The sequence below is a fragment of the Periplaneta americana genome, chromosome 3 (assembly GCF_040183065.1).
Source record: "Periplaneta americana isolate PAMFEO1 chromosome 3, P.americana_PAMFEO1_priV1, whole genome shotgun sequence".
Lineage (NCBI taxonomy): Eukaryota > Metazoa > Arthropoda > Insecta > Blattodea > Blattidae > Periplaneta > Periplaneta americana.
In genome coordinates this window covers 149,325,359-149,351,675 of record NC_091119.1, presented here as the reverse complement: position 1 = coordinate 149,351,675, position 26,317 = coordinate 149,325,359, and the positions used below count along the sequence as shown (strand labels likewise).

Here is a 26,317-nt window from a genome sequence, read left to right as displayed (position 1 = left end):
AACTCTACTGGGAGCTTTGAGAAATACTTTTTTCACTGATGAAATCAACAAATCTACTTTAGGGAAATTGTCTCTGACCACTTCTGCCACACGATGAAATGCATGCGCCACACAAGTAAAATGAGTCAATTTAGGATATACAACAGATAATGCTTGTCCAGCTTTGACCATATAAGGGGCAGCATCGCTAATAAAGAATAACACATTATCGTACATAATACCCTTTGGCCACAGGATACCCATAGCTTCGTTGAACAGTTTAACTATAGTTTTGTTATTGCACTTTTCTAGAACATCACAATGTAAAAGAATTCGTTCAGAATATTGTTCACTTAACAAACCGATAACTACATTACCAACAAGTCTACCTTCTTTGTCGGGAGTCTCATCAATGGAAACCCAAATTGAACTATCTTTAATTTCATCTCTTATCTTCTGTATTGTCTCATCGTAGATGGATGGAGCATACGTCTTCCTAAGTGTTGACTCATCCGGGATTGTATGTTGAGTATATTTTTCAAGGAATTCCCTGAAGACCTTATTCTTTAGTTTGTAGAGAGGAATATCAGCAGAGATGAGAGAACGGCACAGGTCGATGTTAAACTCAGATCTTACATTCGATGTTGTTGGTTGTGTTAAAAACAATTGTCTCTGCTTGGAATTTAGTTGTTTGTTGGCCTGATGTTTACTAGTTGTAATGTGTTGTTGCACCAGGAACTTTTGTGTAGATGATACTGCACACTGACACAAATTACAAAATAATATTTTATTGTCAGTTGATAAACCATCTTCTTTAAATTCTGAAATGTAACTTGTTAGTTTTGATTTTAAATTGACTGAATGACGTACTTTTGGCATATTTACCGTCTTTATAGTATGATTTACAAAACTGAACCTATGTGTACTCTGACTGGCATTTAACTGTTGAGCTGCACAACTGAAGTCTGTTAAAAATTTTAAATTAAATTAATACAGTTTTGTAACTTACTTTCCCATTGTTGATAGGACTGCTAATTTTCAAATAACTCTGATGTTAAAGGGATTACTGAACATGTGTTTAAATCTCTATTGTTGAAATGTATTTTTAAAAGTTAATGGAATTTTGTTTTGTTTTATTGTTAAACCTAATATAATATGGACTGTTTTATATGAAATATGGAAAATATATGGAAATTAACGAAAATATGTACTAAACTCTAAAATATGGAAAAATATGGAAAATAAAAGTAGGATTTTTCAACCCTACACATTGTGAAACATAAAGATAATGCAAAATATAAATTATATTAGCTTTATAAGTAAATATGTATTTACATATAAATCCTTTCCCTGGTGATCACTCACCATTACCACCGATTGTGTTTCATGAAGTATGTAACTTTATTAGAAACGTTCTAGACTAAGTGTAGGATTTAAACATGTTGCCTCTTTCTGCACTTTTTTTTTACACTTCATACTCTCTAAGCCTATTTTGCACTTGTAAGAAAGAATTAGTGAGTACATGATGACATAAATAAACATCCTATTGTATAGTAAACCAAGAAACATCCATTCCAATTACACTATCACGAGAAAAATGTCTCGGTCATACTGACGATTGTCAGACCCAGCATGAAATTTAACACTTTGTAGAAAATAGGTAAGTAAAATTTTTGTACTTATCTCAGATCTTGGTCTTAACCATTGACAAGCGTACACACGTGAGGTACATAAGAGAAATTCATAAGTGCCGCTTAACGGTAAGGAAGTAAAACGGTCGCATTGACATGTTGGTTATTGTATTGTATTGGTGGACCATTTTTATTTTGTTATATGGAATAGAAATAGAGAAAAAGAATTATTATGTACTAACTATGGCGGCCAGGTAGCTCAGTTGATAGAACAGCTGGCTACGGACTGGAAGTTCCGGGGTTCGACCTCAGGTGGTGACGGGATTTTCTCGTTGTCAAACTTCTTATCAAATTGAGTACAGGGTATTTCCTTGGGGAAAAAGGCTGTCGGAGGGTGGTGTCGACCACACCACTTCATTCTAGTGCAGAGGTCACGGAAAGTTCTACCTCTGTGCCCCGAACTGCCTTATGGCATTTGAAGGGGATACGTTTTATCTTTTTATGTACCAATTATGGAATTATGGTGAAAATACACAATTCCAACATACCTAAAATCGGAAGGGGTGTGAGATAAGTGATGTTTATGTCATCTACCTGTGTCTCTTCGTCTAATGTGATTATCTACTGTCATTGTATCCTATGTATTATATTACATTATTTGTTATGTTATTATGTATATTTTCACCTGGCGGCATGACTTGGAACTAATTATTTTTTTGCATAATTCGCGAGCGTATTGCTTAATTAGCATATCTGCGAGATTTCACACTCCTAAGATCATTACAGTCCACGCTGAACACCGTCAGTTTAATAAAATTATAACCACCTGACACCTACCTAGTTAGCAACAGATATTTCGTCTGAGAGCATAACGCAGGCTTATGCACGTAAGTTGTTTTCGAATATGCATTTTTCTCAAGTCATGCACTTTTCACTCTTAATTGAGGATTGTAGAATATATTATTAAAAATAATGCACTTTACTTTAAATGGATTCTATGGACGCAGTTTATATAAGCTGTAGGTAGTTCATTTCCTCATTGCGTTTGCATTCACGGGGAACCAATTTTCTGGACATTGCTAGTAGCGTACACTGCCACGAGGTCTTGTAGCGGTCTTGACTTGTGTCCAATTAAAATGGAAAGCGCCATTAACGTAGTGGTGCATCGAAACAAGACAGCGGAAGGCTTTTAAAGTTCACGCCTTTACACAGCTCTTCTAACTGTGTAGTTTCAGCAATTTTTTTGGTTCATGATCATTACTTTCTCTTTGGCAGTTGAAGGCCAACAGAAATGTAATTTATCGAACGGTTTGAGAACGTGCGAAAGTTTTCTCCAGTTCCCTGTCATTGTATGCTTTGAAATTTTACATCTGTAATCTGATTAAACTCTTCGAATGTCTGGAATAAATTTTCTGATTTAAATACATCTTCTGGAGTTCGTTAATGAAATTTTTTCCTTATTTGTTTCAGGTTTTTATGTCTAAAGGAATTAAGTACAAGAAAATCAATTGTCCTGGACATGTGGTCCCCGCGGGAAGAATAGTAAAAGAGTGAGTATGAGATATTATAATAAGTTATTTTAAAAGTCCTTTATCTGCAGAAAGTAAAATCTTTAGAGAGAAAACATTGATTGTTTTTGCGGCTTTCAATTAATTATTATTAAATATCAATAGACTATGTATCTCTCGTGAACTGAATTTACATCCTTTGAGCGTATTCGACTCTATTAATATTAGAGAGATCGAGAAATAAATGTTAATTTAAAGATGAATAATGGTTTTATGACATAACTTTTTGTACAACTGATGTAAAAACTCTCCGAGTCTCGGAGAATGGTCAGTGCAACTCGATGTGTGCGCCTCGAGCTACCCTGAAGACATCCAAAAGGTACTCAACCTTCTGCCAAGTGGTCCTTAACTTTGTGGAGTGATTAGCGCAGCTGCATTTATAATGCGTTGTCTCAGTTTTTTCAAAGTGTCAACTGTACTATGCTGGTACACAATATTCGTCATAAATCTCCAGAAAGAGATCAATGGGCGTCAAGTCGGATGACCTAGGTGGGCAGGCAACGGTTCTCCTTGTTGCTGAAAAACCGATTCTGGGGGAGTTGATCAACAACAAAAGTTCTGCACATGTCCAGATACACATTCCTTTGATTGTCGCCTCGATGAAGGAGAATGGTCCAATGACGGAATGTTCTACTGAATGGCGCCAGGCTTGTTTTCACGATAAACGTTAGTGCGCATGCGCATGAACATGCAACTGTTTTTAAACCAATGGTGCATAAACTTGGACAGTTTCTGCATCTTGTCAGATGTAAATCAAAACAATATCTTCATCTGATTTTAAATGGTGAACATTTATTTCTCGATCCCCCTAAGCGGGACACGGTGTATTTATTATTTTACTATTTTGCATATCCGTCGATAAAAAATGAGGAAATTCAATGTTTGGTACTCATTGAAGTTTCGACATACTTCAGGGAGATTTGTTTTCAGACATGTCATTTCTGTATATGTATGTATTTCTTTATGCATGTTGGCGAGGGAGAGAGAGAAAGTACAGTATTTCAGACTTCTTTATTTTATAGCTATTCATTAAGAGTAGCTTTTCCAAGATAACGCCATTTGTAACCTGTAGTATATCATGTAGAGTCGAATCTTATATCGCACTAATAAAAGAGAGCGCGGATGCGCAATGTAATGTTTACAGCACGTTTTGATGTTATGCAACACCCACGTCTGTAAACTTACATAATATATACGCTCTTGTTATCCCTCTGCGTCCCCGTTCCTACCTACAGTATATCCGCAAGGATGCTGGATGCCACCCACGTAATGCGGGTGCTGCGGCAAGATGAGGGGACTACGTTTCTGGAGGCGATATAAGAAACACTGCCCAAATCAGTAGTCCGTGACGAGGAACAATAAACCACTACATAATGGCAGTCAGTACCACGGTGTAAGACTTTTCTATACAGAGTGACTTCTTTGAAATAAAAATTACTTTGTAATTTAGCTTAAAAAATGAAATAACGTTAGAAATTGGAGACTTTTCAAAGTATAGTTAGAATTCTATCTTTTTAGTGTTTTAATCTGTGTTGAAATAGTTTCCAATGTTATGGAGCTGCTGTTTGTTTCCATGTAGGTAATAGAAACCGTCATATTTACGTATTTCAGCATTCGGTAGTCATTTTAAGAGTTTAGCCTTCTATGATAACTCTGTAATGGCAAGATAACTCTTGTTCCAATTGGTCCTGTATAACCTGGGAAGAACCACGTCAATTATATAAGAATACAAGGCTGGCATTTGGCTTCCCGTATGAGCGTTTTCGCTGTTCTTCAGTTAGTTACCAAACAAAATATCAATAACGTGAGTAAGTTCCCCATGTTCAAATATCAACAACGTGAGTAGGTTCCCCATATTCACATATCAACAACGTTAAAATATCAACAACGTGCATAGGTTCCCTATGTTCAAATATTTACAACATGCATAGGTTCCCCATATTCAAATATCAACAACGTGCATAGGTTCCCCATGTTCAAATATCAACAACGTGAATAGGTTCCCCATGTTCAAATGTCAACAACGTGCATAGGTTCCCCATGTTCAAATATCAACAACGTGCATAGGTTCCCCATGTTCAAATATCAACAACGTGCATAGGTTCCCCATGTTCAAATATCAACGACGTGCATAGGTTCCCCATGTTCAAATATCAACAACGTGCATAGGTTCCCCATGTTCAAATATCAACAACGTGCATAGGTTCCCCATGTTCAAATATCAACAACGTGCATAGGTTCCCCATGTTCAAATATCAACAACGTGCATAGGTTCCCCATGTTCAAATATCAACAATGTGCATAGATTCCCCATGTTCAAATAACAACGTGCATAGGTTCCCCATGTTCAAATATCAACGACGTGCATAGGTTCCCAATGTTCAAATATCAACAACGTGCATAGGTTCCCCATGTTCAAATATCAACAACGTGCATAGGTTCCCCATGTTCAAATATCAACAACGTGCATAGGTTCCCCATGTTCAAATATCAACAACGTGCATAGGTTCCCCATGTTCAAATATCAACAACGTGCGTAGATTCCCCATGTTCAAATATCAACAACGTGCATAGGTTCCCCATGTTCAAATATCAACAACGTGCATAGGTTCCCCATGTTCAAATATCAACAACGTGCATAGGTTCCCCATGTTCAAATATCAACAACGTGCATAGGTTCCCCATGTTCAAATATCAACAACGTGCGTAGGTTCCCCATGTTCAAATATCAAGAACGTCACATTCTTAGTCATAACATTGCGAACATCGAACAAGTTTTTATGTAAATACACGTTTAACATGAGTTTAATATAGCAATTCCCTTGTTTTTCATAACTTTGAACATGTATTTATATAAACCGAAAGTCAAAATGATCATGACTAGACCATGATAATCACGTGACTCCGATTCGTGCCGAAGCCTGTGTCTCGTTAGCCACATATTTCAGTCGTTGCTAGTTAATCTAGAAAAGTAGCCTACTCTGTTTGAGTCCGTTATACCAAAGTAACCCTGACGATTGGATCTATGTAACATAGGCCAATTGCATCACATATTTCAGTTGTCGCTAGTTACCTGGGAAGAGCAGCCTATTCTGTTGTCAGGGTTATTTTGGTCTCAACATGGGCGCATGTAATATTTAACTTACCGTAACTAACAACGTCTGAGTCAACATTACAATTGCTTGCGTGAATGGCTGGAGTTGGTCTGCAGGGCTAAAAAGCGACGATCTTCATTAACTAAGTCACATATAGTAACTATATGCGTATGAAAATTAAAGGGTACTGATTATTTTAATACTTAAAGTAACTATTAACAATTGCTTAATCTAGTACGAATTAGTCTAGTATATACAGTCACGAAGCTCAATACGTAGTAAATATGCATCCATAGATAGTTGCTAACTACTAGGATCGCTACTATCGCCTCATTACAGCCAATTCGAAATAGTACCTGCACAGTCTATTGTTCCTAATATCCTCACAACTCAAGCTTCGTGCCTGTATATACTAAACTGTGGTATGAATTATAATTAATAGCTTAACTTCTCATTTCCTAAGCAGAAGAACAATCACCAATAACTGATCAAATTTTTATACTTTTTAATGAATAGTATCGCTACTGCTTCAAATAATGTAAGCAGTCATATCACCAATATACTTCCCTCTACCACTTCATCTCCCGCTCTTCATCTCGTAATAGATAACAGTATTGATATACTTTACAGTTTTCTCCAAGTCACTTGTTATGCCAAAATAGGCGTGAAAATTGGAAAAAAGTGTAATTTCGTTGCGAATATCATGGAGTCAGACTACATTACACTAGGCCTACCATCTATCTGTGCGTGGCTGCAATGCATACATCGCATTTCGATTATTTATCCTTGAAGACGAGTCGAATAACTTGTTGATAGACGTAAATTTTATACGTCGATGTACATTTGAAACACCCAAAACTGTAGGCTGTTACAAATATAATATTACATTATATAATACTGAAACAAATCGGTTGTTAATACGACTAATAGCGTGTTTTCTTTCCTTCAGCTTAGAACATCGAAATGATAAAATCATAAAGGTATTCCTATTGATCTAATATTGATTGTCACCGATAAATCTTCTGCAAAGGAATAAGAAATCAGAGGAGGACTTGTACGATAATGACTGATATTATTCAACTTCGTAACTGCACTGAATTTAACCTGTATAGACAGGGCTTCAGAAATACATCTTAAATCTACTGCCCATGGGAGGGAAACAAAGAACTCTTTCTCATAGAATCGGCCTGATTTATATAAATACATTTATAGGCGATAACTTGACAGTGAATAAGGTGTTGTTTTCAAATGAAGAAATACATATAAATTATGCCAGGAAAATAGGGCAGTATATTTTGGTTCCATTTAGAATTAGACTTTAAATTCGCTCTTCCTTTATCTCTGCTCTTACATCGCTCTTTCGAATGCAGTATGTCTGTACACATAAATAAAATAGTATTATGCTGTTTCAGCTGGCCTCCGTGTGTTTATTTTTAATCTGCAAAATATGTAATGCTAATGTTTGTATTTAATGTCTTTAATAATTGCACTTTTCATGTAATTTGAACTGAATTTTTAATTTAAGATATCTGACAGTATAAAAATTTAAGACTGATGACGTGAGTGATTAAAAAAGTTAAAAGTTTCACAGATTTCTTCTTTTACAGATGTAGGCTTATCAATTGAGTATTAATATCTCATGGTGTTATTCTTGCGTTTTGGAAAAAAAATAGCACTTTTAAAGTTGTCTGCGTTGTATTGATTTCTATCAGTATTACTACGTTGAATACTACTATAATACGTATAATATGTGAAATTTAAGCATTTACCATATTAGATTGTTTAAAATACGAAATTATGAATATGGCATCTAGTCGTTATTTAACGGCGTGATATTTCTACCAATTTTATAAGAATTTATTTATTGAGCACCGGTTCAGAAGTTGTTTGAGGGAAACCTATCCTAAATAATTTAAATAAATCTATGATTTACTTCATAGAAGGTTTGATAATAACAACCAATATTAAACAGACATTTCAATCATAATGTTGCAGACTTCTAGGACTGACAGATGGACTTATGAGAGGTAATTTTACATAAAAATTCAAATCCGAAATCGCTCTTGTTGCTACTTTCAATCCAGCATAGTTTTCACTTTGAAGAAGCCAGATTACTCCTCTTTCAGTCATGTATGTTGACGTAAATTTTACTAGCAAAACAATCGTAGTTTTTTTAAATACTCGTAAGGTTACCCTGGTGACAGAATCATGTCTGTCACTGTGATATCAGTGTTCGTACATTCTGTGCTCAGTCACAGTTCTTTCAATATCCGCAAGGTTACTCTGATGACAGAATCATGTATGTCACTGTGATATCAGTGTTCGTACATTCTGTGCTCAGTCACAGTTCTTTCAATATCCGCAAGGTTACTCTGATGACAGAATCATGTCTGTCACTGTGATATCAGTGTTCGTACATTCTGTGCTCAGTCACAGTTCTTTCAATATCCGCAAGGTTACTCTGATGACAGAATCATGTCTGTCACTGTGATATCAGTGTTCGTACATTCTGTGCTCAGTCACAGTTCTTTCAATATCCGCAAGGTTACTTTGATGACAGAATCATGTATATCACTGTGATATCAGTGTTCGTACATTCTGTGCTCAGTCACAGTTCTTTCAATATCCGCAAGGTTACTTTGATGACAGAATCATGTATGTCACTGTGATATCAGTGTTCGTACATTCTGTGCTCAGTCACAGTTCTTTCAATATCCGCAAGGTTACTCTGATGACAGAATCATGTATGTCACTGTGATATCAGTGTTCGTACATTCTGTGCTCAGTCACAGTTCTTTCAATATCCGCAAGGTTACTCTGATGACAGAATCATGTATGTCACTGTGATATCAGTGTTCGTACATTCTGTGCTCAGTCACAGTTCTTTCAATATCCGCAAGGTTACTCTGATGACAGAATCATGTATGTCACTGTGATATCAGTGTTCGTACATTCTGTGCTCAGTCACAGTTCTTTCATTGTCCGCAAGCGCTAAGAATGACTGTTTTGTTTTTGAAAGACGTGGTAATTGACTTCAAGGAAGTAGATTGGTGAGATTTTGGTCGTTTTCCGAAGAAAAAACAACATTAGTACAGTCATTAAATACAAACAATATCACAACTGCAAAAACAACTGAATTAAGAAACTGGTCAAAACGCTAAGATACGGCAACGTGTTGCCACTGTCTGTAAAATTAGGATACAATAGAACGTTCCACCAGAGCCACCATGTATGCCAATATTCCATACTTCAGTTCCAAGTAAATAGCGCCCTAAGCTGTGAAGTGAAAAATACATTAGGCCTCTATTGTCTACTTTGACTGTGCCTTAAATCATCACATTGATAACAGATAAGCAACCATGCTCTGTGTGGTGTCCGAATCCAAAATCTTCGTTTCCGCGCATTTTAAAGCTAAATTACTAAATTAGGAGGAACTTAATTTTCAGAATCGTTAAACAGATCACTCTGTATTTGTTAGTCGTTACTTTAGTTTCTCTTTGCTTTAAAAACATATTTGAATATCTTAAGACCGTAAGTGGCCTGAGATTCTCTAGTAGAATAATAAATATTACAGGAATGTCACAAAAGATTTGAACACTTAAAATGCTGTAAGTAAAGCAAACAAGATACAAGCTGTTGTACTACTTCTTCAATGACGTCCTTTGAATAATCAACACTACAAACTAGACGCTGGAAGCGGGCGTATTATAATACCTGGTTAGTAATACGCGTTTATATAAACAACTTTAATATGTTTATAAGACATTCACTATTTTATAAGTACGTTGCATAATGGATTAATAAGAATTTATTAACGACAGTCTTTCTTTGTTTACAAATATACATAGACCCTACTAATTATTATTGGTGTTGCTTCTTGTCCTTGTCGATCTAATTACATGAACTGCATTAAATTTGATTATTCTTGTTGACAATTTTCTGTGGTTAACCAGCAGATACACATAGGAAAGTATCAAATGTTTGAAAATGTTTTGTAGACTGCTTTTTTCTGGAATGTAATTGGGACCTGTGGGGAAGGTTTTCCTACTGTTAATGAGTTTCATAGATTTTAAGTGGTCATTTGTAAAAAATATAGATAGCTATTCTTTTTTAATTTTATTATTAGGCGAAGTAATGTTCCCTCAGAAGAGATGGCTCTTCTACTTAAATGAATAACTATTATGTTCTCTTTTCTGCATTGATGTTCTGCATTGATAGTCTGTATATACACCGTGTCCCGTTTGGAGGGATCAAGAAATAAATGCTCACCATTTAAAATCAGATGAAGATATTGTTTTGATTTACATCTGACAAGATGCAGAAACTGACCAAGTTTATGCACCAATGGTTTAAAAACAGTTGCATGTTCATGCGCATGCGCACTAACGTTTATCGTGGAAACTAGCCTGGCGCCATTCAGTAGAACATTCCGTCATTGGACCATTCTCCTTCATCGAGGCGACTATCAAAGGGAATGTGTATCTGGAGATGTGCAGAACTTTTGTTGTTGATCAACTCCTCCCAGGATCGGTTTTTCTGCAACATGGCGCTCCACCCCATTACTTTGGAGAAGTGAAATTCTTGGTTCCAAGGCAAAAGGTTATGTGAGTTTTTTGCGAAAATGATATTTTGCAATATGCTGTACATCCTGACGGCATTTTTATTGTTATGAAAGATGATATGCGTATTTCTGTTGCCTTTTTTTTCTAACCTGTTGTAGGTCCACAGCTGTGGAGTAACGGTTAGCATGTCTGACCGTGGAACGAACGTGCCCGGGATCAAATCCTGGTTGGGACAAGTTACCTGGTTAAGGTTTTTTCCGGGGTTTTCAACCCATTAAGAGCAAATACTGGATAACTTTCGTCGCCGAACCTTGGACTCATATCGATCACCTTCATTTCACTCAGACGCTAGAGAACTATCGCAGTTGATATAGCGTCGTAAAATAAACCTGTGTAGCTCAATCAACTAAGGCGTCTTGCATGCCTATCAGGAGTTGCGTTCGATTCCCACCTGGGCTGATTACCTGGTTGGTTTTTTTCGAGGCTTTTCCCAACCGTAAGGTAAATGTCAGGCAATGTATGGCGAATCCTCGGCCTCATATCGCCAAATATATCGCTATCACCAATTCCATCGATGCTAAATAACCTCGTAGTTGATTCAACTTCGCTAAATAACGAAGTAAAAAAAGGATTGAGAATAACGACATGTTCTGTGCTTAGGTATAAGAATAATATTTTCTTGTTGAGACCGAGTGACAAAGCTGTGAAGAGATGAGAGATTCTGAAATCGACATGACAGGTAAGATGGACAAGAAGTGTGCACGATTTGATATACTGTAGCAGCGAGAGTGAGTGTAGTTTTCTGCGTTCCTCAAATCGGAGCCACGAGAACTGTTCGAAGTATGATGAAATTGTATTTTATTTTTCCCGAATGTTGCATATATTATGGACGCGTTGCAGCTTTATGGCTAATTTTGAAGTTAAATCAGTTAATATACTGTAATATAGCAATAATCAAATAAATACATTATCAAAGTATGAATAAGGTTTTTTTTCTCCCCCCCCCCCAGAGAAAAGGATAGGAGATGTTTTATGTGGGTTAGAAAGTGAAAAGCTGAAAACATTTTTTTATATATATATTTTGTAACCTATTTGTTTCAATGTAAGTTTTCGTCAAAGTAGACGCCTATATTTTTTAACAATAGAGCTATAGGGTACAGAAATATTGTTTATGACAACTGATGGTGCATGTCGTATTTCGAAAGAAGATAATAGTAATAATAATATGTAACTACATAAAAATCCGGACTCTGATAATCACCGTTGACTCAAGTTGCAATTTTGTCATTTTAGGCAGTTGGATGACCTAATTCTCTCCTCTGATTATTCGCAGTACAGGTCATAAACCTGACATATTGATCCAGGTCGACTCAGCCAGCGCCCATTCAGAAAATGCTTCTAGTACGATCGAGCCAACTTTTCACGTAGTGCACATCCACCTACTGAGAAATGTTATCACTTCGTTTCCTCCCGCCCTCACCCCTGTGTTGATGTCATAAATCACATAACTGAACACTTACTCCCTGAACAGGAACTAGTGGAGTGGAATATAAGTCTGCTAAAGTTTTGAGACTCCACAATAATGATTTTGCTGCTGGGTGAGTGGGTGGCTGCGCTGCTCTAAAACTCCAAACTTTCTTAGATTCTTAATACCAGCGGCCTCCTTTCTATTTCTGACGGTTTATTATTATTGTTATTGATTTTTCTAAAGTCGTGGTCAACTTGATTGGCACAAAATGATGCACCAAGCTCCTAGTTTCTGCATCTTTGTTGGTTTGCCAACGAAATCTCATCAAGGGAACCAGAATGAGTTCTTTGCCAGACCGTATAATGTCTGCTATAGACAAAACGGATGATACAGTGTTCAGATTTTCTCATATTTTGTTTGTTCTATCACATAAATCTGTCCCATAATCGATAATATTCGCTTTGGATGTTATTGTGAACATGCTTTGGGTTTACGAAGTTTAATTTTTATTATCACTTGTTTTACAGGCGGTATTGAGATCTAGCATGTTCCTTGTAAATAAAAGTGAAAGCGATTATCATGGAAGAGTAGGCTATGTTGTTTGATAAACAGTTTCTTCATGAACTGCTGTTATCATGGAAGAGTAGCATATGTTCTTTGATAAACAGTTCTTTAATGAATTGCTGTTATTATGGAAGAGTAGGCTATGTTCTTTGATAAACAGTTCCTTAATGAACTACTGTTATCATGAAAGAGTAGGCTATGGTCTTTGATAAAGAGTTCCTTAATAAACTGCTGTTATCATGTAAGAGCAGGCTATGTTCTCTGATAAACAGTTCCTTAATGAACTGCTGTTATCATGAAAGTGTAGGCTATGTTCTTTGATAAACAGTTCTTTAATGAATTGCTGTTATTATGGAAGAGTAGGCTATGTTCTTTGATAAATAGTTCCTTAATGAACTGGTGCTGTCATGGAAGAGTAGGCTATGTCCTTTGATAAACAGTTCCTTCATGAACTGCTGTTTTCATGAAAGCGTAGGCTAAGTTCTTTGGTAAACAGTTTCTTAATAAACTGCTGTTATCATGGAAGAGTAGGCTATGTTCTTTGATAAACAGTTCCTTAATGAACTGCTGTTATCATGAAAGAGTATGCTATGGTCTTTGATAAACTGTTTCTTCATGAACTGCTGTTATCATGGAAGAGTAGGATATGTTCTTTGATAAACAGCTCCTTAATGAAGTGCTGTTATCATGGAAGAGTAGGCTATGTTCTTTGATAAACAGTTCCTTAATAAACTGCTGTTATCATAGAAGAGTAGGCTATGTTCTTTGATAAACAGTTCCTTAATGAACTGCTGTTATCATGAAAGAGTAGGCTATGGTCTTTGATAAAGAGTTTCTTCATGAACTGCTGTTATTATGGAAGAGTAGGCTATGTTCTTTGATAAACAGTTCCTTAATGAACTGCTGTTATCATGGAAGAGTAGGCTATGTTCTTTGATAAACAGTTCCTTAATAAACTGCTGTTATCATGGAAGAGTAGGCAATGTTCTTTGATAAACAGTTCCTTAATGAACTGCTGTTATCATGAAAGAGTAGGTTATGGTCTTTGATAAACAGTTCCTTAATAAACTGCTGTTATCATGGAAGAGCAGGCTATGTTCTCTGATAAACAGTTCCTTCACGAACTGCTGTTATAATGGAAGAGTAGGCTATGTTCTTTGATAAACAGTTCCTTAATAAACTGCTGTTATCATGGAAGAGTAGGCTATGTTCTTTGATAAACAATTCCTTAATGAACTGCTGTTATAATGGAAGAGTAGGCTATGGTCTTTGATAAACAATTCCTTAATGAACTGCTGTTATAATGGAAGAGTGGGCTATGTTCTTTGATAAACAATTCCTTAATAAACTGCTGTTACCATGGAAGAGTAGGCTATGTTCTCTGATAAACAGTTCCTTAATGAACTGCTGTTATCATGAAAGAGTAGGCTATCTTCTTTGATAAACAGTTGTTTAATGAATTGCTGTTATTATGGAAGAGTAGGCTATGTTCTTTGATAAATAGTTCCTTAATGAACTGGTGCTGTCATGGAAGAGTAGGCTATGTCCTTTGATAAACAGTTCCTTCATGAACTGCTGTTTTCATGAAAGCGTAGGCTAAGTTCTTTGGTAAACAGTTTCTTAATAAACTGCTGTTATCATGGAAGAGTAGGCTATGTTCTTTGATAAACAGTTCCTTAATAAACTGCTGTTATCATAGAAGAGTAGGCTATGGTCTTTGATAAAGAATTTCTTCATGAACTGCTGTTATTATGGACGAGTAGGCTATGTTCTTTGATAAACAGTTCCTTAATAAACTGCTGTTATCATGGAAGAGTAGGCTATGTTCTTTGATAAACAGTTCCTTAATGAACTGCTGTTATAATGGAAGAGTAGGCTATGGTCTTTGATAAACAATTCCTTAATGAACTGCTGTTATAATGGAAGATTAGGCTATGTTCTTTGATAAACAATTCCTTAATAAACTGCTGTTATCATGGAAGAGTAGGCTATGTTCTCTGATAAACAGTTCCTTAATGAACTGCTGTTATCATGAAAGAGTAGGCTATGGTCTTTGATAAACAGTTCCTTCACGAACTGCTGTTATAATGGAAGAGTAGGCTATGGTCTTTGATAAACAGTTACTTAATAAACTGCTGTTATTATGGAAGAGCAGGCTGTGTTCTCTGATAAACAGTTCCTTAATGAACTGCTGTTATCATGAAAGAGTAGGCTATGTTCTTTGATAAAGAGTTTCTTTCATGAAGTGCTGTTATTATGGAAGAGTAGTGTATTTTAACTTTATAGATAAATGTCGGAAAAAGGAATAATTTCTTTGCATAAAAATCAGTAATTGAAGTTTTTATTTCGTCCTCAAGTTTGCAATACATAGTCCTACAACAAACGTGGCGCTTGTGCAATGATAAGGAAAATAACGCAGTTGAAAGATTTATGGATTTTTTTATATTTTTTGTCACTTACATTGCCTATTGTGGATTTCCGGCATAAGAAGTAAACTTTGTATTGGCTCATGGTGCGCTACGCCTTTCTTAAAATACCGTAAAATACTGTGAAGTAGTTACTAAGTAAACAGGGTTAAGGAAGCGTTCAGATTATTTTACTCCTGGTCATTAAACACAAATAAAGTGACGTAAGAAAAAATAACACTACTGCCGTGGCCTTGGTTGTAACAGCACCTTCTTTACGAGAACGTCAGTCGACAGCAGTGATGCCGTGGGTAGTATAGCGAAGCTTTCTTTTCCTACTCCGTCCGTATATGCATTTACATTCCATTGTTTCTGAAATGTTTACAAGATAGGCGACCTGAGTTTCGTACTTTTTAAGAGTTGTACGTTACAATACAAACTGTTGGATTTTATTTTGTTATCCGAGAACTACGAAGTTTTGCGGGCCAAGAGCGAGACAGGGAAAGAAATGAAGAAAGAATTACGACGCAGTGATTTATAATTCGCTCTTTTTTCGTATTTGATATTAACATTGTACAGGTTTCGTTTCTCTGCCCCTTGCTTCAAGGTTCACCGTAGCGAGACATTGTAGGGTCGGTGGTATTGGTGCCAGAAACCAGCATGCACTGCCACCGAAGACGACGTTTTTGTCTGTCGGGGCAGGACACTGTTCCCGTATAGTAGTAGCGCTAGATAAGATGTTTGTTTCGAACTTTTAAGTTTCCTAGCAGTAGGCCTACTTATATTTAAAGTACAGGGACATCATTTTATTTTTACTAACATTTTTAATATTAACCTGGCTATACCGTTGATTCAACGCCGTTTGTTATCCCTTTCCACGACTGTAGTTCGATGATACTGGCGTAATATACAAACAAATCAATTTACTAGGTATAGGAAGGAAGAAAAATAGTTCATCCATTTAGGTAAACTAGGAAATATTGCGCTTTTGAGTTTGATCATTTTCATTAGGTTTTTGTTTAATCAAAATACAGTACAGTATTAACAATGAGTGTTTTTACTCACGAACTGAGCTGTCCATGTGGACGTATTCATTATGCAGTGTATATTATACTGTCTACAGCACATTAGCGTACAATATAGAGAATGAAGTTAAATTGAAAAATAATCATAATATGGATATTTAAACACATTTTTGAAAATAGTGGCCGTTCATTTCGATACAGACTTCAGTTCTAATGTGCATATTAACGCACTATAGACTACTGTACCTAATCCCAATTACCAGTTTCGTCCTTCGTACTAGTAACTCATGTTGAAATAATTCTGTACCTATTCTATAAAAGAGTACCTTACGTACTGTAAATTCAGTCTTCACTTCTGTCCGATCCGAAAAGATAAAATTACTCAGACATACTACCTACTGTCCGTCCAAGTGGTTATGTCGTAGGGTCGTAGAAAGGGAGGAAATCACGTGACAGTTAATTACTTAACGAGGCCCTTTTATTTAACTTATACTAAACAGTTGTATAATATTACGCAGACGTCCAATTCCTAACAGAAATTAATGTTCTCAGAAAAGAGTTAAGACAGCCCAGCCACTAGCTGGCGAATAAAAGCTGGTGGGGGAAACCGGGATACGACGTAGGCAAATGGACGACAGTAGTCTACCTGTGCGAAAATGATTCAATATTGAAAGCTCTTTCGTCACTGGAAAACGCGAACATATTTTTGGAACGTACTGTTGATTATGACCAAGGCTACTGTGACTGTATATGCGGTCTTGGATCTGTGTGGAGGACGGTTGAACTTCATTAGTAGAACGGGTGGGAGTGAAGTACATTCAAAAACTCAGGTACAATAAAAATTGAAGTAAAAATAAAATGATGTCCCTGTACAAATGGAGGCAAACACAGCATGTATATATATATATATATATATATATATATATATATATATATACCAATCAACAGAAATCTGAAACTGGATTCAGTATTCTTTGCAGATGCTTTAGTAACTGGCACTCTCAGAAGATGACCTTCCAAAATCCATGTATAATTTACAACAAATACAAAGTAAATACAGTAGAACCTCTACTATCCGTGGTAATGGAGAGGGTGGAACGAATGGCTAATCGAAAACATCGGATAATCCATATCATAAAATATTTTAATAAATTAATTGAATAATACTTTAACTTTCGTAATTTTCTCTGTGGTCTTGTTCTTAACACGCTAGGTAGTGGATCAGAAGTTCACTAATTTAAGTTCAGTTGTTAACGATGTGTTTTTAAGGGGCAAGGAAACTCCTTGTAATGGCTGTCAGCGGAAAAGTAGGAATAGTGGAGATCTCATGTTGTAGATTTACATATTGTATACACTTTATCCTTGATTTTTATTAAATCGCGCACAGTTGTAACATTGTGTAAGTGTAAAGACTTGTAATAACATTCTCTAGAAAAAATACGCCTACTAATATAACGTACAGTAGTTCTTCATATGTTTCTGTAGAAAAAAAAAAGAAGCGAGAAAAAGACAGTCAGATAATCTGCCGATCGGTTAATAGGGGGACGGATAATCGGGGGTCCTACTGTATGTGTTAATGTCAATACACAAAACAAAACTCGTGGTATTTTCTGGAAAAGAATTAGTACAAAGTAAAATTTGTGTTTATAACAAGATGCACTAAAACACCATATAGGCTATACGTAATTTATTTGAAAAACAGATCGTGTGTCCAGGCATCCTGAGTTGCCAAAAACACAGAAAACATATGTATACAAGAATAATAATACATTGTTTACAGTAAGTAACGAAATCCTTGGGACGTCTGAAGTTACTTACGAGAAGTTACAGTGAAATTTCGTTAATCGAAATGCGTTATTTTTTTAAAAGAAGAAGAAGAAGAAGAAAAGAAATATGCTTGTACATTTATCTCTTCTTACGCCGCTGATCCCGAATATTTTGCATGTAGGTCTGGAAAATATTCATTGCATTTGAAAAGAAAACGTTTAAAGAAAGGCATAGAAAAAGTCCAAAATTGCAGTTTTATTAATCACTATGGAGGACAAGGAGTGCCAAATTGTTTGGGAAGTCATGTTGTCAGGTTAGTGAGTTGTGATTGAAGGAGCCAAGTTGCTTCTTCAGAGACATCTGCATCATAGTAGATGTTATAATACGTCGGATAAATATTTAATGATAACGCGATCGCTGTGAAGTTGCAGCATTATAATAATAGAAAATATTATGCCCTTTCTTGCCAAGAAATTGTAATCTAAATTTAGAATATTTTTCGTTATTTGTGATATTTTGTGTTAGTTTTTTTCATGTAGTTGTTCTCTTGTTTTCCGAATTTAGTTTCCTTCTTCCAAAAATAGTTCACTAATCTCGCAACTCCTGTTGTTTTCCCATTCTTTATTTTCTTAACGAAAAGTTCAACTTCTTCCCTAAGAATATAAAATCATTTTTCGTCTTTTGATACGGCTGCTTCGTCTTCTATAGCTACGTTACCTGGACTGTTATCTGTTTCATAAACTACATATATCGTCAATCTGTTCAGTTTAATGCCTGATTTATTTTACAGCATTTAACGAAGAACGTGTTCGTCTGCTGATTATGTGATATTTTGATTGAATATACGACTGTGGTACTCTTTTTCTCTGAATTCCTCAGTTTTCTTTGCGTCAAGATTTTTATAATAATAATGATAATAATAATAATAATAATAATTATTATTATTATTATTATTATTATTATTATTATTTCCTCTGCAGTTCAAATGAATATTTATAAAGAAGTGCGATACGTAAGATTTCTTGTTTTTAACAGTAGTAATTTATTGTACCTTATTATTCAGTCATATTTATACACCCAGTAATATATTTTATATGTGACTGACAGCTGCTTCACGTCATACGCATTTTATAGTACTATAAATGTGTGACATTTAATTTATTTCTTACCATCAACTTTGCGGAGTCATAAATTAATTCGAAGAGACGCAACGTCAACTTGCCACAATGTTTCCAATCCTTCTAAGTATTCTGTAATTATTATTATTATTATTATTATTATTATTATTATTATTATTATTATTATTATTATCATCATCATCAATAGTAGTGGTGATAGTTATAGTGGTAATAACTCAACCATTGATTGAAAGTACCGGTACTTTGTACTATAAATCTGGAAGAAGGTGATGTTTAGATGGTCACTTAAAAAAGTTACTTTTCGGTATAGGGCTGTCTATGTAGTAGATTATTATTATTTTTATTATGACTGTTATTATATTAAATTCAGAAGATAATATACAGATTGAAATTCGCAAACTAAACAACATTTTAAAAGATAGGGTTTAACACTTTTAGCAGCAAAATAAAGCAAAAGAGTTTCGAGGGTGAAAGCCAAAAAGACGTAAAATATTAATTGCGACAACTACAAAATTATGGAGCAAGTAAATATATACAACTATCTAGAAAGTTTAATTGTATATAAAACTGAAAAAAAAAGATATTGAAGTAAAAATTTCGAAGTTTTAAAAAATATCAGGAATTATTAATAATATTTGTAAATCCAACACAGTTGAAGAAGAAATTATACAGCACTCTAGCCCTTTCTGTGGGAGTGAAAGTTAGTCTATTAAATTCAAATGTAAACCGGATTAAAATCTGCCGAGATGAAGTTTATGCGATGCATTTGATATGTAGGATATGTTTGGTCATACTTCAAATTAATTGACGAAATTGTACAGGAACTAAAATTAACCCCATTTGAAAAAAAAATAGCTACATACAGAATGAATTGGATTGAACATGTAAACCGAATGTCCAGATAAAGATCGTCAAAATTAATAATGAAATACACTCCAAATGGAAGAAGAGAGCAGGCTCGACCAATGAAGAAACTGACGGATGATTTCTGAGGCGTAAATGGTAGCTTGTATCTTTGAAAGCTTGATGATGACGATTATTATTATTATTATTATTATTATTATTATTATTATTATTAGTGATAGTGGTAGTGATCTTGTATTAGATCTCTGCCTCTGTGCAACATCACAGTTTAGGGAGAGGGGTAGAGAGATAGCAAAGGTTGTACTAATCTATGAGAAATCTGTATAAACGCTTAGCTTTTATACTCGGACAGGCAGTGACCAGAACACTGGAAAAAAATTATTATTATTATTATTATTATTATTATTATTATTATTATTATTATTATTATTATTATTATTATTATCATTATTAAATTAAATTAAAAACCGAAGAAGAAAATTAATTATTTCACATGAAAGATATGAAAACTTTTATACTATCATCGTCATCGTCATCATCATCATCATCATCATCATCATCATCATCATCGTCAACACCTCCACTGTTACTATTCCATTCATCTACTGTTCTATTGTTATTTATTTTTTTGTGAGCAGTTTACTTTTTTAGGAATGAATACTGACTTTCTCTCGTATCTCTTTTATTGTGTTTGGTATTTTACAGCTCTGCGAAAACCAGTACTTATTTTCGTCGTTTTGTTGTGGTGATATTGTTTGGTATGCGGAAGGTGAAGGCCACATTTCACTTTGCCCATGAATAGATTATGAACATGCGTGTCTGGTCATTTTTCATAATGATGATGACTCCATCTCTTGATAGCAACGTGTGGCAGCAGGATTTATGGCGCATCTTCCTTTTAAATGTTTCGTGAATTGCGATGGACCGGCGCCATGCAACAGTATTCATACATCAGCATAATGATTTAAATTCTCTGCGAGAAGGGCATACTTCTCTCGCACCGGCCGCTGTGCTCTGCACGTGTGTTCATTAACTTTCGAGAAACGCCATTTGCTTTCCAAACAGTCTTTGGAATTTTCAAGACGTGGTGGTCTGCTTGGTATACAAAGCTTTGTGGGGATTACGAGTCTTGAGCAGATTGTTGCTATCATTTACACTCATAAGGAAACTGTTAATAAGCTCATTTCGAAACCTATCCTCAAACTTCCCAGATATTGTGATGTCCGCATCAGATAGAGAAATGGAAAAAGTGACAGGGGATTCAAGGACATACCTAAGATAGCGAGTAACGTCTTTACAGGAATGAGGGTAGTGGAATTAGGATAAATAAATACAGTTTGCTGTACGATTTAAGTGTAACTAATGAACGGGATAAATAAGCTAGAAATAAAGTCAGTCCTCACATAATAATAATGCATTAAAACAGAACGCACTATTAAGAGGACAAGTAAATGACTTTTGAGCCACATATAATTTACAATTAGCTGGTATAATTATACTCTATGTAAGTGCATGAGAATATCCCGTAAAGAAATTGCTATTCATCCATCTGTGTGCGAATAATGTCAAGCTAATTGTAACTTTCTACAGTTACAGTTACGAATGTATTATTCACGCATCTGTTTCACATCCATGCCAGAGCACATCTGAATATATATTTTTAATATATTGCAACCTACTCTGGTTTATAATAAACTCTTCCAAGTAAGTTATGTATAGGAATAGACTTGTTCATATTGATGATTTTATCGGATATGATGTAAGCTTTATCATGGCAATCAAAGTCGAATAACGTCAGTGTAATTTCCGTTCCATAGAATCCTTTGATTTTTGTACTAATGTAAGTCGAATATAGACGTACTTACTTATTTACTTACTGGCTTTTAAGGAACCCGAAGGTTCATTGCCGCCCTCACATAAGCCCGCCATTGGTCCCTATCCTGAGCAAGATTAATCCATTCTCTATCATCATACCCACCTCCCTCAAATCCATTTTAATATTATCCTCCCACCTACGTCTCGGTCTCCCTAAAGGTCTTTTCCTCTCCGGCCTCCCAACTAGCACTTTATATGCATTTCTGGATTCGCCCATACGTGCTACATGCCTTGCCCATCTCAAACGTCTGGATTTAATGTTCCTAATTATGTCAGGTGAAGAATACAATGCGTGCAGTTCTGTGTTGTGTAACTTTCTCCATTCTCCTGTAACTTCATCCCTCTTAGCCCCAAATATTTTCCTAAGCACCTTATTCTCAAACACCCTTAACCTATGTTCCTCTCTCAAAGTGAGAGTCCAAGTTTCACAACCATAGAGAACAACCGGTAATATAACTGTTTTATAAATTCTAACTTTCAAATTTTTTGACAGCAGACTGGATGATAAAAGTTTCTCAACCGAATAATAACAGGCATTTCCCATATTTATTCTGTGTTTAAATTCCTTCCGAGTATCATTTATATTTGTTACTGTTGCTCCCAGGTATTTGTTCTTCTCCACCTCTTCAAAAGATAAATTTCCAATTGTTATATTTCCATTTCGTGCAATATTCTCGTCACGAGACATAATCATATACTTTGTCTTCTCGGGATTTACTTTCAGACCTATCCTTTACTTGCTTCCAGTCAAATTCCCGTGTTTTCCCTAATCGTTTGTGGTTTTTCTCCTAAAATATTCACGTCATCCGCATAGACAAGCAGCTGATGTAACCCGTTCAATTCCAAACCCTCTCTGTTATCCTGGACTTTCCTAATGGTATACTCGAATATATAGACGTTATACTTAAAAAAAAATCTGTGTATTGAAGAAGTCACGTATTTATATTTTGCGTTGTATCGCATCATCTCAGTTATTTTAGTCTATTTTGTTGTCGATATTGCATTTTTCTTGGTTTGCGCCCTTGAACTGTTGTCAAAACACAAAAGAAATAGGCTATTTTATGATCTTTCAAATAATCTAAATTAAAAATGATGCTCTATGTGACTGCCATTTGCCCGCACAACGATTTGTAGGCGTCTTCTCCAGTGTCCAATAGCACTGGATATCTGTCTTTGATCAAGCCGGTCCCAACATTCAAGAAGGCGTTGTCTTAAATGTTCAATATTACGAATTCTTGTGTTGTAGTGAACTGCTTTTCGTAGTTCACTCCATACAAATTAGTCCATATGATTAAGGTTTCGTTTGAAACTCCAGCGGAAACCATCAGAGAATCTGAGAAATGCGATCTTTCACGCAGTAATCTCTCAGGAGGGATATCATGTCCGTATCTTGCTAATCGGTCGTTGTACACTTGAAACAGACCATTCTCGCTGAGCGTAGTTCCTTACAATTTGACAGGCAGATAAATTATCATATTGGTGCAAAGATGTAATAAAAATCTTGTCTTCGTTCGTTAAGCGACCCATTATTCACAAAATGAGAACTCAAAACGAAAGAAAACAATTGATGATAGCACAACAAACGGCTGAACTCGTAAGAACATAATGCTTAATTCGGCACAAACGATAGATTTTGCGCTGCCTTACAAAAAATAAAAAATAATGTTTAATAAATTGAAAAAAAAAAATATATATATATATAATATATTACAGTGCTTTCCCGGTCTACAAGGACTGTGAAATTTCCCTGTGAAATAAACTTTCAAGTGACATCATTAGCTACTGAAATATAACCATTAAAATTTTGTGCCTTTTTTTTGGCCCACTGTATACCCTATATATATGTATAATTATATTTTTGAATTCTATGAATTAAGTAGATGTCAGACGACATAAAGTGGCTGTTTATATACAGAAACACATTTCTAATACTTAATGTGAAGTGCGACCAAATACTCTGCAAAATACTGAACTAAATGTCTGACGTCATTCTTGACAATCTTAGAGCGCATGTAACATCTGACCCGCCAACCTATGAGAGTTGAAAAGCTGGAGATGAGAATTTAGTAGTGATATTCTTTTAATAATAGTAATAATAATAATAATAATAATAATAATAATAATAATAATAATACGAAAACATAACATTAAACGTAAAAGTTACGCGATCATCTCTAAATCCCAGAGATTATCGTGTCAATGCGGGAGAGCGGAAGTCGTGAGGTAATTGCTAGTGACTCGCGCATTATGCGTGAATGTTGGTAGGTCTGTAATTTAACTACAAACTGATGACAACAAACCTAGAGCAGCGATCTGCTTCCGATACGGCTCGTCCTTGATCTCACAGTGCTTTCCTTCGAACATTTCCCGTGATTTCGAGGATCAGTATTGTCTTGCGATTACGATACGAGTCATGGATGTCCTACTCATATACTTTACTCCATTGTTTCAGAGCGAAATGATTTATTTTGAAAACAAATGATTTAATCTTGGTAATGTATGTAGGTTTTAGATAGAAGTGTGTTCCTGCATGGGCTGGGGCATCTCTATATTGCTTAAACTCTTTGGCCTCGTTTGTCACGCCGCTGTTAAGGCAAAGAGAAACCAACTTTTCTCGTGCTTATGTTGAGTAATTATTTTGAATGCAAATTGATTGGACTTGGAGGTAGACTTTAATGAATAAGATACTTTTCTACCTACGCAGGCTGGCGGAGATGATTTTTGATTGCTCGGAAATATTCAGATCGTGAGTGGAAGGCTGGAGTTCCTCACGCTTGTTTCGGAAACGACTGTACCCGAGTTTTGGGATGGTGTAATGTAATAGACACGATAAATCTGTGTGCCAATATAATCATTCCTAAACGTGTAATAGGAAACACCTTATGCACTATATAATGGCCTAAATAGGCTGTATGTATTCTATGCCATATCCGCTGTGCTGTAATAAATAATAACGTTAACTATCCACTAAATGTTTTTATTGTGTCGTCGTTATGTAAACTGACACACTCGCTTCGCATATTGAAATCTCCGAGCGGGAACAACAATTTAGTATCTCATTAGCTCGGCCATATATATAAACCAGCATTTGCAAATTGAAGATGTCTTCCTATTTCAAACAATCGTAAATCATATACTGAACCTATGGCCCCCTTTCACCTCGATTTCATTTGTTTCTTCCCACATCTTACATTGCCGGCGTGTCAGAGAGTTTGGACATCAAAAAGCTTATATTCGCCCTGCATCATCATCTACTCGACGTCTCTTCGACGAACCGATTAGAAACGCCGTTAAAGATCGTTGGGGCTCTAAATCAAATTTTATTTCACATTCTCAGCCACGTGCATTGCATGTAATTTGCGTTTGCATTCCCTTTCCCATTATTACGAAAACTTTTAAATTATTTTTTTTTGTCCCGGGAACATTGGGAAGTACTACAGCTTCGTTCTCAGTGCTGGTAACATGTGGCCAATTGAAGTAATTAATAATTTTACTTTTCTTAACCGTTTTTGATGCCAGCTGTCTTGATTGATTCGATTGCTTATTAGAGAGGATAATTATGGGGACAACACTAATTCAGAACACAATTGAAATACAGTAAAATCTGTCTGAAAGACCACCCCTATTGAGAGACCACTCCTAAAGACCGATTTTTTTAAAGAACCGAATTAAAAATCCATAAAACCAATGTAAATCACACCCCTTTTAAGAGACCACCTATCTCCTCGACCATCGACCAGTGATTGAATAGCCATTTCCTTAATTTTACACCTTTTAAAAGACCACACTGTATTTTAAAATTTTACAATTTAGTATTTTATTACATTACTGTAGCCTAAATAAATTCCAAGAAATTCGTAGGGGAGACTGTTGTACCTTTAAACACTTTTCACATTTTATTTTTTTAATTTTGGGAAATGAAATTTTTTTAATGAAAAAATGCTTAAAACAATAATATTGAAGATTCCTTTACAACTTCCTGTATGTATTTTCCTATTTTACAGATCTATTAAGGATGGAAAAAATAAAATGAAGGGATATGTAATGTGTTCAAAGGTACAACAGGATCATGTACCTTGGAACATACCCTCTTGTAAGTTGGAACACATGGAATATAGATGGAAATATAGCTGTAAAAACTGACAATCATATTTAAAATGTATTTTCAATCATAAACCAGAACAGGCTTCTCTGATTGAGATTTTATTTCCTGGAGAAGCAATAACTGCTTCAACAGCTTTCTTCAAGACATCCGAATCAATTGGGGACCTCTTTAATTCCAGACTTACTTCGTGATATGACCTTAAAATAAAATAAAAACAAAAACCGATAGTATTGTGTAATTTGGAACATGTTCCATGGTACAAGATGTTTT

General features: G+C 35.4%; 1 protein-coding gene across 3 annotated transcripts in view; it reads left to right on the top strand.

The window, feature by feature from the left end:
• LOC138696603 (RNA/RNP complex-1-interacting phosphatase) overlaps positions 1-26,317 on the top strand; it is a 364,465-nt gene that overhangs the window by 194,152 nt on the left and 143,996 nt on the right. For all 3 annotated transcript variants that reach the window (XM_069821760.1, XM_069821759.1, XM_069821758.1), the window contains one exon: positions 3,081-3,160. In XM_069821760.1, coding sequence (XP_069677861.1) covers positions 3,081-3,160 — 80 coding nt within the window. The remainder of the gene's footprint in view (positions 1-3,080; positions 3,161-26,317) is intronic.